The sequence below is a fragment of the Bos mutus genome, chromosome 12, assembly GCF_027580195.1.
Source record: "Bos mutus isolate GX-2022 chromosome 12, NWIPB_WYAK_1.1, whole genome shotgun sequence".
Classification (NCBI taxonomy): Eukaryota; Metazoa; Chordata; class Mammalia; order Artiodactyla; family Bovidae; genus Bos; species Bos mutus.
Genome location: NC_091628.1, coordinates 28652981 through 28665549, shown reverse-complemented (window position 1 = coordinate 28665549; position 12569 = coordinate 28652981). Strand labels below are relative to the sequence as shown.

General features: G+C 42.1%; 1 protein-coding gene across 1 annotated transcript in view; it reads left to right on the top strand.

Annotated features, from left to right (window-relative positions):
- FRY (FRY microtubule binding protein) overlaps positions 1 to 12569 on the top strand; it is a 248280-nt gene that overhangs the window by 195884 nt on the left and 39827 nt on the right. Inside the window, 6 exon segments of the mRNA XM_070380441.1 lie at positions 359 to 480; positions 5385 to 5572; positions 6587 to 6681; positions 7875 to 8482; positions 9676 to 9773; positions 10108 to 10278. Coding sequence (XP_070236542.1) covers positions 359 to 480; positions 5385 to 5572; positions 6587 to 6681; positions 7875 to 8482; positions 9676 to 9773; positions 10108 to 10278 — 1282 coding nt within the window.

Sequence of the window (12569 nt, the reverse complement as noted above, 5' to 3'; positions counted from 1 at the left end):
ATGTTACCTCTGCACATTCTGAAGTGTATAAAGGGGGTCTGTGTCTAAATCTGTGCTTTATTTGACGTGTTACATCATTTCATTTAAGACAAAGAAACTGTTACGTGCTGAATGAACACTGTCCTGGTGAATTGAGAAGTTTTAATTTTGTGAGCAAAACATATGAAAAAGTATGTCTCCACCCAGTTAAGTAGCTCTATTTTGAGTGTGCTCTTAAGCTTTATAAGACTGAAATTTTCCACCAAATTAATAAGTAAATTAAAAAAAAAATGTTTGTTGCCCCTTTGGAGTTAGAACTGTGTATATGGTTGTGCAAAATGATAGTTACATTTTTGACAGTTTGTGTATTTTGTTGAAGGGCGTTTGGTCCACTTTGGTGCCACGAGGACATCACACCCAAAAATCAGAATTCAAAGAGTGCTGAACAACTCACCAACTTTCTACGTCACGTTGTATCCGTGTTCAGAGATTCCAAATCAGGTACTTCATCCTGTTTCTACAAAGCCCACTTTCAGCATTTTTCTGCAACGGAGCTCATTCTTCCCGTACAGCTACACACTGTGTGTGTATTTATGTGTGCGCGTGTGTGTGTGTGTGTAAAATTCTCCATTTGGCAGCAATAGCCAAGGAATATTCACAGAGGGTAGTGAAGCTTTTTCCGGTGTGCCTAACTTAATGATAGTTAACGTCACACGTAGTTGCATGATGCTCTAGCAAACGATTTCCCCAGTGTCTCTGTTCTCTTGCTTTATTTCCCTCACTACAACAAAACGGTGCCTGTATTAATTTTATTTAAAGAAGGCCATGAGAAAGAAATTTTATTCACTGTCATCAGACTCAACTGGGAGAAAATGGTCCGTCTTGCAAACTGGGTTTTTCTTAAATAAGAATAATTTTTCAATAAAATGTTTTGGGCTTTAAAAGTATTTGCTGACAAGTCCTGTGCCAGTGACCACTCAATATTCTGAACACGGTCTGATGCTAATTTAGACACTAGTAGCCATACAATAGGAGAAGGCAATGGCAGCCCACTCCAGTATTCTTGCCTGGAAAATCCCATGGGCAGAGGAGCCTGGTAGGTTGCAGTCCATGGGGTCGCTAAGAGTTGGATACGACCGAGCAAACTTCACTTTCACTTTTCACTTTCATGCATTGGAGAAGGAAATGGCAACCCACTCCAGTGTTCTTGCCAGGGATGGTGGAGCCTGGTGGGCTGCCGTCTCTGGGGTCACACAGAGTCAGACACGACTGAAGTGACTTAGCAGCAGCAGCAGCAGCAGCCGCACAATATTTAAGCCCTTAGCTGGATTCCATTCAGATCAGCTTGGGCAGAGCTGATATGTGTATGAAATTTAAATTTGGTTCCTCAGCCTGATAAACAGCTATCTCTGCCTTTTCTCACTCAGCAGGCTGGCCATAGTAAATATGTCTCAGTGGCTCTTCTGGCTGCTCTGATAATTAGCACATTTTACAGTTTGAAACATTCCAGATAAGCCACATATCTTTTCATTATCAGAGGATACATGCTAAGAAACAAAAAATACTGTTAAACTGAAATGGGAAAGTTGTTCCCAGAATGGAATTGCCATTTCTTGTTTTGAGTTTCCCCTTTGGAATTTCTTTGAAGTATTAAGACTGCTTTTACTGGTATTTCCCCCACTTAAAAGTCATTTCAATAGCCTTGAAGGAGAAATTTTGTGATGCATGTGAACTCTTCATTTGTGTAAAACTCTTGATGGTCTGCTGCTGCTGCTGCTAAGTCGCTTCAGTCGTGTCTGACTCTGCGATCCTATAGACCGCAGCCCACCAGGCTCCTCCGTCCACAGGATTCTCTAGGCAAGAATCCTGGAGTGGGTTGCCATTTCCTTCTCCACTTGATGGTATAAAGATACTAAAAATGAGAAAAAGTATGAATGCCATGTATAGCATATTCTCAGAGCATGTTTCAGGCTGCTTAGAACATTCTGGACTTCCCTGGTGGCTCAGACAGTAAAGCATCTGCCCACAATGCAGGAGATCCAGGTTCAATCCCTGGGGTCGGGAAGATCCCCTGGAGAAGGAAATGGCAACCCACTCCAGTACTCTTGCCTGGAAAATTCCATGGACAGAGGAGCCTGGTGGGCTACAGTCCATGGGGTTGCAAAGAGTTGGACACAACTGAGCGACTTCACTTTCACTTAGAATATTCTGTGTCTTTTCACATCTTTCTCAAGATATTTTTACTCACTACAATTTCCTTGAACGTGGCTGCTTTCTGCCTACTTCCAGTATAGCACAATAAGATGTGTTCCTGGAAACACTTGTATTAGTCAGGGTAGCATAGCTGCTGTAGTAAATAAGCCCCAAAGCTCAGAGACCTAACACAAGAGGCTGTTTCACAGTTCAATGTGGACGTTTGGGAGCAGCTTTCCACCTGGTGCTTCAGGGAACCCCCCCATTCTGTGTCTCTGCCCCCCGCTAGGCTCAGGGGTCTCTACTCAACCCTCTGTGTCCAGGGGCAGGTGGAGGAACAGAGTGCGTGGAGGGTCACCCCAGGGGAGTTTGCCTGCTAGCCTTGAGTGTGGCATCCAGCGCATCTCCCCTGTCCCACTGGCCAGAACTCAAGCCCAAGGTCACATCCGACTGTGAGGAGGACTGGGAAATGTGGCTTCATTGTGTAACAGGGAGAAAAGGAAACCTTTTTCTTTTCTCCGTTGTTGTTGTTTAGTCGCTCAGTTGTGTCCAACTCTTTGTGGCCCCATGGACTATAGCTCATCAGGCTCCTCTGTCCATGGGATTCTCCAGGCAAGAATACTGGAGTGGGTTGCCATTTCCTCCTCCAGGGGAATCTTCTCTTCCCAGGGATCAAACCCAAATCTCCTGCATTGGCAGTTGGGTTCTTTACCACTGAGCCACCTAGGAAGCCCCTTTCTTTTCTCTGCCACTCATTAAATAGCTTTTCCCAAAGGACATCATCTTAGGGGGTTGGGGGTCAGCAATCCTACTAGAATACTTCCAACAGTATGATTTATTTTTTCTTTTTTTTTTTAAGATTTTTTTGGCCACACTGTGGCATGTGAGATCGTAGGTCCCTGACCAGGGATTGAACTCACACTCCCAGGCAGTGTAAGTGCAGAGTCTTAACCACTGGACCACCAGGGGAGTCCCTCCAACAGTGTGACTTAAAGAAGTTTTTATTCATCACCATGGGACCTAACCTCCACATATAAAATGGCTTAAATAGAAAAATATGTTTTGAAAAGCAAAACAAAGATGTAAAAAACGATTTTGAAATATCCATTCATAGGTTGTGAACTACCTGTAAGGGTTAAATCTTGTGTTTCCTACCCTGAACGTGCCGAAGTCTGTTTTCCAGGACACTTGGTTGACGCCGCAGGAGCATTGTCTTATTTGGTGTACTGCATGTCCCAGGGCTCAGCCAGCCAGGCAGTAGCACCAGGAACAGCAACACTGAATTTTCCCTCCTGGTCCATGTTCATGGAACCATCCAATGTGCCCCCAGAGCCTCTCCATCACGGAGGCAGCACAAATCACTGTTTTTATCAGGTCCACTGACTCGCATAGCCTGGTTTTTCTGCACATAAAGAGGTGCAACAAGTGGAGGATTTAATGGCCCAGAATTCAGCCATAGATATTCCCTTACGTTTTCATTTTACTATAATCAGATGGTTTTCTGTTGCTGCTGCTGCTAAGTCACCTCAGTCGTGTCCGACTCTGTGTGACCGCATAGATGGCAGCCCACCAGGCTGCCCCATCCCTGGGATCCTCCAGGCAAGAACACTGGAGTGGGTTGCCATTTCCTTCTCCAGTGCATGAAAGTAAAAAGTGAAAGTGAAGTAGCTCAGTCGTGTCGGACTCTTAGCGGACCCATGGACTGAAGCCTACCAGGCTCCTCCGTCCATGCAATTTTCCAGGCAAGAGTACTGGAGTGGGGTGCCATTGCCTTCTCCAGCCATGGGTTTTCCCTTACGTTTTCATTTTATTATGATCAGATGGTTTTCTGAGGGCTGAGATTACCTTCATGCTGTTGGAAGAACAAACACTCAGGAGGTGAAAGTTCAACCAATCCCTGCCTTCTTTGCAGTGCCTGCACCTCCATGTCTGCTTGTTTATGGACGATTCTGAAGAACAGGGAGTTTGGCCCAGGCTTTGGTTGTGCTTGTGTACATGCGTGTGTACGTGCTAAGTCGCTTCAGTTATGTCTGACTCTCTGTGACCCTATGGACTATAGCCCCCCAGGCTCCTCTGTCCATGGGGTTCTCCAGGCAAGAATACTGGAGTGGGTTGCCATGCCCTCCTCCAGGGCATCTTCCCAGCCCAGGGATCAAACCCATGTCTCTTACGTCTCCTGCATTGGGAGGAGGGTTCTTTACCACTAGTGCCGCCTGGCTGGTCAGATCCACTCATCACTTTCCTCTTCATTCACAAGACTTGTGTCTAACGGTTCTCGTATGACAAAGGAGCAAACATATTCTATGTGAAAAGTGTGAAGAATGATGCCAAACAGTAGCAGCACAATAACTAATAATACATTTGTAAGCACCAGTGATGTGTCAGACACCACTCTAAGCCCTTTTTAAGTTGATTTTCACAACCACTCTTTGAGGTGGATGCTCTGATTCACAAGGTAAAGACAAGGAAACAGGGTCACAGAATAAATTTCTTTCCCAGCGTCCCAAATCTCTCCTTTAAAATCAGGACCATATTGCTCTGAAGCTTTCTACTCCACAAAGCTTGCTCCAAACTCTTTCTATTCCACTGTGTCCCTTTAAGATTGATTCAGATTTGGTTTTAATTTTTTGTTTTATTGAAGTATAGTTGCTCTACAATGTTGTGTTAAGGTGAACATTTCTACTGTATAGCGAAGTGAACCAGCCTTCTATATACACATATCCCCTCTTTTTTGGATTTCCTTCCCATTCAGGTCACCACTGACCACTGAATAGAGTTCCCTGCGCTATACAGCCGTTTCTCATTTGTTATAGGAATTCCCGGATGGTGCTAGTGGAAAAGAACCCACCTGACAATGCAGGAGACCTAAGAAATGCCAGTTAGATACAGTCGGAAAGATTCCCTGGAGGAGGAAATGGCAACCCACTCCAGTATTCTTGCCTGGAAAATCCCATGGACAGAGGAGCCTGGCTGGATGCAGTCCATGGTGTCACAAAAGCGTTGGACACGACTGAAGCAACTTAACACACAAGCATTAGCTGTCTGTTTTATACATAGCAGTGTGTATGTCTGTCAATCCCAATCACAGGGTTCATTTTTACTGAGTACCACCAGGAGGGGGCGCTGTGCAGCCAGCCTGTCGTAAGCGCACAGATGGCTGGTGGCCTCGGTGAGCAGCTGAGTGCTGACCTGCTCCCGCCCCTGTGCCCTAGGTTTCCACCTGGAGCAGCACCTGAGTGAAGTGGCGCTGCAGACGGCCCTCGCCAGCTCCTCCCGGCACTATGCCGGCCGCTCCTTCCAGATATTCCGGGCCCTCAAACAACCTCTGTCAGCACACGCCTTGTCGGACCTCCTCTCCAGGCTGGTGGAGGTGATTGGCGAGCACGGAGATGAGATTCAGGTACCGAAGGAAAGCGGGGCATTCACCCTTCTCTCAGTGCAGAGATGAGGAGTTAATGACTTTCTTTGAACTTTCTTCCTCCTGCCAATTATCCCAGCCAAAAATTCTAGAGGTTGACTTTTGTTATTACAAGTATCTCTCCAGAGGGGGTGCTGTTCTAAAAATTCAGTGGACAATTTTATTGAGCCAATAACTGAAATCCTTTGGCGACTCTTTGTTTTTACTGATTTTGTTTGGTGGGGCCTGGGGGAGGTATTTTGTCTTGTTTTTGTCCTTTTACTAACAACCTGAGATGCAGTTGTGCAGCCTCCTCACCCAGAGAAGGGAGGGAGGGTGCTATTTTGTCTGTGCAGAGCACCACTCCTGTCTGTATGGCTGGCTTTCCATAAACTGAGAAAAGCTAAAGAAACAGTGGGCAGAGTAGATGCCACAAGAGGACCCTGTGGACTGTGGAACCCAGAGACTGGACAGCTGAACAGGTGGAAAGCCAGGGGCATTACAAGCTCTGCAGCTGAGGGAAGGCCTTCTTTTCCATCAGAAATGTTCTGCATCTCAGAGGGCTGTACACCTGGAGACTTTCGCTTCTTTTCCTCCTCTGGCCATTGGAAGCACACTTTAAAATGTCCCGAGTCACAGCCCTTCTCATCCTTCATCTCTTAATCTCTGGCTTCCAAATGTTTCCACTCTGTGTTTCAAATGCCCACCATCCCCTCAGCAAGGGGCCACGCTTGCCCACTGTAGCCTTACCCCTCCCTGTTGGGTTTTGAATGAGACTGATCTGTTGAAAACCTCACATCTAGGGAGAGAAATCATCATGATTACCTGCTAACTCCTAAGCCATCTGAGTTTCCCAAGTAGCCCTTAAAATTTCATTGTAAATTAAAGTAGCCATGACTGTCCAGCTTTCAAAGATGGTATCAGTATTTGAATAAAGTTTGTATCCATTAAATTTATCTTCAAGATGCTAGCAGTAATTGTAAGTGGCACAGAATGTTGTCTTTGTGTGTCTGGCAGGGTTATGTCATGGAAGCCCTTCTTACCTTGGAAGCTGCCGTGGACAACTTGTCTGACTGCTTGAAGAACACTGATCTCTTAACTGTACTATCTCGGTGAGCATCAGCTGAACAATATTTTAAAATCAGATACACTGTACTGAATATTTTGGAGAAGCCTGGACTTTGGGCAAAGTCTAAAGAACAAATCTAGTTTTTTGAAGTCTGTCTGTGACCCGAGAAAGTATGTATGACATTTCCTTCAGTTAAAAAAAAAAAAAAGGAAATTACAACAGACACATATATACACAGGAAGTTAGACAATGTGTTACTTCTAAGTAATACAAATATTCGTTTTTTTAAATTTCCTATTTCTATGAGTATTTTTTCATATTTTATGTATTTATCCTATTTATCACATTTTATAGAAACAAAGCATTCTTTTTTAAATGCATATATACAAGACTTATCTGATCCATCACCATAAAAACATTTGAAATAAATGTTGATTTTACTTGAAGAAATTTCTACCTTAGGATCTTTCTTTTTTAGTTTTTAATTCCCTTTGTTCCTGTCAATGTTTAATAACCCATTTTAAATCATTCACAGTTTCATATTCTGTTTGGAAAATTAAGCTGATCTTGCTTGAAATTGAATCAGTAAAGTTATAGCAGGTTGGGCCTTGTTTCATTTTTAAGGTGAACATTTTTATAATAGGTAATTTTAGTGTAATTACTAACATCATATATATTTATCTGTATAAACCCACAGGTTAATCTATATCAGTAAAAATTCAGCAACAATGTTGATAGGAATACACTTAGAAATCATTTTTCATAAATTTTATAAGTACAAAAATTGACCTTTAACACAAGCATTTACATTTTTCTTTCTAGATATTTCTGTATCTGTTCCTTTTATCAGTCAGTTAATAAAGTATTAACATTTATACCTATTAGATACATTTTATTTCATAATTATTCTCACCTAAATTCAAACAAAAATTAAATGAATGATCAGTAAACTTTAGAGCCAACTGCTTATTTCTTTAACTTTTCAATAAGTTAAAGTCAGTATTTGGTTTTGTTGTTTTGTTAGTGAGGATTGTTGTGGTTAAGTTTGGTTTTTTACAGCATTATATTTAAGAATAAGGAAACATATTCCTTTTCATTTAAGAATATGGAAAAAAATGATTAGAAAGTAATATTTCCAAGGAATGATTTCCCCACTTTGTTGATGGATCTTAAAAGGACTAGCCTTTCACTGAAATGCACTGGATTCCTACTGACCTCTTTAATTCTTATACCCAGCTCTTCATCACCAGACTTAAGCTCTAACACTAAGCTGACGGCGAGCAGAAAGAGCACAGGCCAACTCAACGTGAACCCTGGGGCAGCCAGCGGCAACACGGCGACTGCAGAACGCAGCCGGCATCAAAGGAGCTTCTCAGTGCCCAAGAAGTTCGGTGTTGTCGACCGGTCCTCAGACCCACCTCGGAGTGCCACCCTGGACAGAATTCAGGCCTGTACCCAACAAGGCCTCTCCTCGAAAACCAGAAGCTCGTCCTCCTTGAAGGACAGCCTCACCGACCCATCTCACATAAACCATCCAACCAACCTGTTGGCCACCATCTTTTGGGTCACAGTGGCTTTGATGGAATCTGATTTTGAGTTTGAATACCTAATGGCCCTGAGGCTGTTGAACAGACTACTGGCTCACATGCCACTTGATAAAGCTGAGAACCGAGAAAAACTAGAGAAACTGCAGGCGCAGCTCAAGTGGGCAGACTTTTCGGGGTTGCAGCAGCTGCTGCTGAAGGGGTTCACCTCCCTCACCACCACCGACCTTACCTTGCAGCTGTTCAGCTTGCTGACTCCAGTGTCCAGAGTATCCATGGTGGACTCATCTCAAGCCATTGGTAAAGCTCACACTCTTGAGTTCTGGTCATGGTGGAACGAGTGTTTCGTGTAATAAGATAATGTGGGCTTAGCGCTTTTAATGATTGTGTTTAAAAATGGTTCTTTGGGAATAGTTTATTTTTTCTTTTAAAATTTGTATAGAAGTGTTTCTTTAATCTTTTTAAATTTATTTTTTAATGTGCTGGGTCTTTGCCGCAAGCAGGCTTTCTCCAGGTGTGGCAAGCGGGGGCTCCTCTTCACTGTGGTGGCTCCTCTTGTTGCGGAGCTCGGGCTCAAGGCTGCGTGAGCTTCAGCAGTTGCGGCACGTCAGCTCAGTAGTTGCTGCTCCCAGGCTCTAGAGCGCAGGCTCAATATTGTGGTGCGTGGGCTTAGCTGCTCTGCAGCACGTGGCATCTTCTTGGACCAGGGATCGAACTTGGGTCTCCTACTTTGGCAGGAGGATTCTCCACCACTGAGCCACTAGGGAAGCCCTGTATAAGTCTGAACTATGTTTATTGTAGATGTTTTTAAGGCAGTCGCATAAAAGGGGCAAGAATAATACATGAGATTTTTGTTTCTGCTTTCCAGATCACGTTGCAGACAGTGCTAGTTTATTCCATTGCTCTTATAGACATTTTCTCTTTTTTATTAACTCTTAAATCCTTTATTTTTCTGAGCCTTTATTTTCCTCTTGAAAGTTCCCCTGGTTCCCTGTTGTTTTGAATTAAATCAGCAAACCAGATTTTTAATACCATGGCATGTGGCCCACAATTCTTTCCAGGAAGCCAAAGCTTAATACAGTAGAACTAAGCTGCTCCTCATCATTTCAAAGAATCTTTCTGATAACTTAAATTGATTGGCCTGTGTCTTTTCAAACAAGTTTTCCTTGAAATACATTTTTTTGATAAAAACTTCAAACTAGTGCTTCTGTTCATTTTAATCCGCTTTTTAAAATCTATGCCAACAATCTTTACTTGCAACAGTCGATAGCATGACAGCACTGTATCTGAAAATTGCAAATCTACTTCAGTGCCTGCTTTGAACAGATGCCATTGTGGTTGTACATTTATCATGGATTTTATGTTAGATCAAAGTTACTTCAAAAGGCTGCTTTTGCATCTCCTCGGAATAAAATCTGTAATAGGCCTTCATGCTGTTAATGGCTCAAATGCACCATATTCACGTATCTCCGTTTGTATCTTCTCTAATCCAGGGTTTCCACTGAATGTCTTGTGTCTTCTGCCCCAGCTGATACAGCATTTTGAAAACCCCAACCAGTTCTGTAAGGATGTAGCTGAGAGAATCGCTCAGGTAGGCCTTAAGGCTTCACCCTCAGGCAAATCCAAGACCCGATGTTGAACAGCGGTTACCAGGCTCGGGGTGATAACGTTTCATAAACCTGAAGATACTAACTGATATCACTAGTAATTCACGTTTCTGGGCGGCTGATTCACATGGTCATTTCATTATTGAGAAAATAAGTGGGAAAAAATTGGTGAAAATTAAATGACTAAGTATTCTGCAGCTGCCCCCAAAAATGTATCGATCAGTTTTCCAGGCTGCTGGGGCTTAGAGCAAAATTGCTAACATTTCTTCCTCATTCATCAGGCTATTGTATCACTAGTTGACTTTCTTCTCGTAAAAGGTTTGTTTGGAAGAGAAGAACCCCAAACTTTCCAATCTTGCACACGTCATGACTCTTTATAAAACACACAGCTACACGAGGGACTGTGCCACGTGGGTCAATGTGGTCTGCCGGTACCTTCATGAAGCCTATGCTGACGTCACTTTGAATATGGTTACCTACCTGGCAGAGGTAAGTTCCTGAATTGAGGATAAAATCTATTATAGTTTCTATGGGCAAAATAGTGGGCTTCCCTCATAGCTCAGTCGGTAGAGAATCTGCCTGCAATGCAGGAGACCTGGGTTCGATTCCTAGGTCGGGATGATCCTCTGGAGAAGGAAATGGCAATCCACTCCAATATTCTTGCCTGAAAAATCCCGTGGACAGAGGAGCCTGGCGGGCTGACAAGAATCGGACACAACTTAGCGACTAAACCACCACCACCTAGATGCCCATCAGCAGATGAATGGATAAGAAAGCTGTGGTACATATACACAATGGAGTATTACTCAGCCATTAAAAAGAATTCATTTGAATCAGTTCTAATGAGGTGGATGAAACTGGAGCCTATTATACAGAGTGAAGTAAGCCAGAAGGAAAAACACCAATACAGTATACTAACGCATATATATGGAATTTAGAAAGATGATAACAATAACCCTGTGTACAAGACAGCAAAAGAGACACTGATGTATGGAACAGTCTTATGGACTCTGTGGGAGAGGGAGAGGGTGGGAAGATTTGGGAGAATGGCATTGAAACATGTAAAATATCATGTATGAAACGAGATGCCAGTCCAGGTTCAATGCACGATACTGGATGCTTGGGGCTAGTGCACTGGGACGACCCAGAGGGATGGTATGGGGAGGGAGGAGGGTTCAGAATGGGGAACACATGTATACCTGTGATGGATTCATTTTGATATTTGGCAAAACTAATACAATTATATAAAGTTTAAAAATAAAATTAAAAAAAAAAAAAAAACCACCACCACCACCACGGGTAAAATATGTGTGTGAAACTGGTAATAAGAGCCTTAACTTCGTTTACTGATCATGTATTCACTTACTATGTATTATTGTAGATGCTGTATAGAATCAGTTAGAACAACTAATTCTAACAATAACTCAGTGACTATAACAGAGAATCTGAGAATCAGCGGGTTTAGTAACCTACCACGAGTGTAAGGTGTCAGAGCAGCCTTTGAAATGATGTATAGCTGCCTCCAAAGCGTAAACTCCTTTTCACTACCCTGGTACCTGTCAGCACATGCCAGAGACAGGAAGATTTTATTCAAATTATTCTGGGTGTTCAAATCTTATTTAAGGACTTAACTATGTTTAATGGCTGTGAGCTCTGAACTCATTAACAGAGCATATATTTTTGAAGATACTCATTTTTCCACCCAATATGTTTGTGCAATTATTTCCTCATTTGTTAACTGTTCAGTTCCTCCACTTTTGATGTGGAATTTCAGCATTTCTTTAAATCATTTCTATTGTCTTTTAGTTTTGAACAGTAACTTTTTTCATTATGTCTGTCACATCAATTTGCTCATTATTTTTCTTTCCTTTTTGAAAATATCATTGACTTCTTCCTTGATTATAAAAGCAGTGTGTGTTCATAGCAGAAAATTCAGAAGGTACAGAACAGTTAAAAAAAAATCATCCAAAATAATTAAAAATATCCAGAGAGAAAGACTAGTAAGGTTTTGTTGGGTGTCCTTCCTGTGTTATTTCTGTATAACACACACCCATTTACATCAGTGTTAGCATCATTTACTATACAGAAACTATATATCCCTTCTTTATCATTTCACTTAATATAGCTAGTATCTTTTACTGTCTTTAAAAATGTTCTATTGAATACATGGTATTTCATCATACAGATTACCATAATTTATGTATCCACTTCCCTAGTGTTTGATATTTAAATTGCTCACAGAGCTTTCTTGTTTTGTGTGGGATTTTTCTTTCTTTTTTTTTTTTTTACCATTATAAGTAATGCCTTGGTGAAATCTCATACTTAAATCTTGGTATCTGTCTCTAGGTTTGGAAAAGTTCCTAAAAATGTAATTACTATTTCAAAAGATATGAACCCGTTTAGTTATCTGGACCTCAATCGCCAGATTATCCAAGTTACCGTTTCCACCGATGATTTCTATTCCTACTATAGCCTCCCCAGTACCATCATCAATTTGATAACTTGTAAATGTATCTCTTTTGTTTTCATTTGTAATTTTCAGTCACTGGTGGTGTTTGATGCTTTCCTTTTGAGGTTTATTTTGTTGTATTCCATTGTGTGAATTTTTTTAGGTCTTTAAAAAAATTTTTATAAGCATTTTTCTTTTTTAAAAGAGCTTTTATTTACTTATTTATTAGGCTGTGCTGCATGGCATTGTGGGATCTTAGTTTCTCAAGCAGGAATCACACCCTGTGCCCCCTGCTGTGGAAGCACAGAGTCTTCACCACGGGCCCACCAGG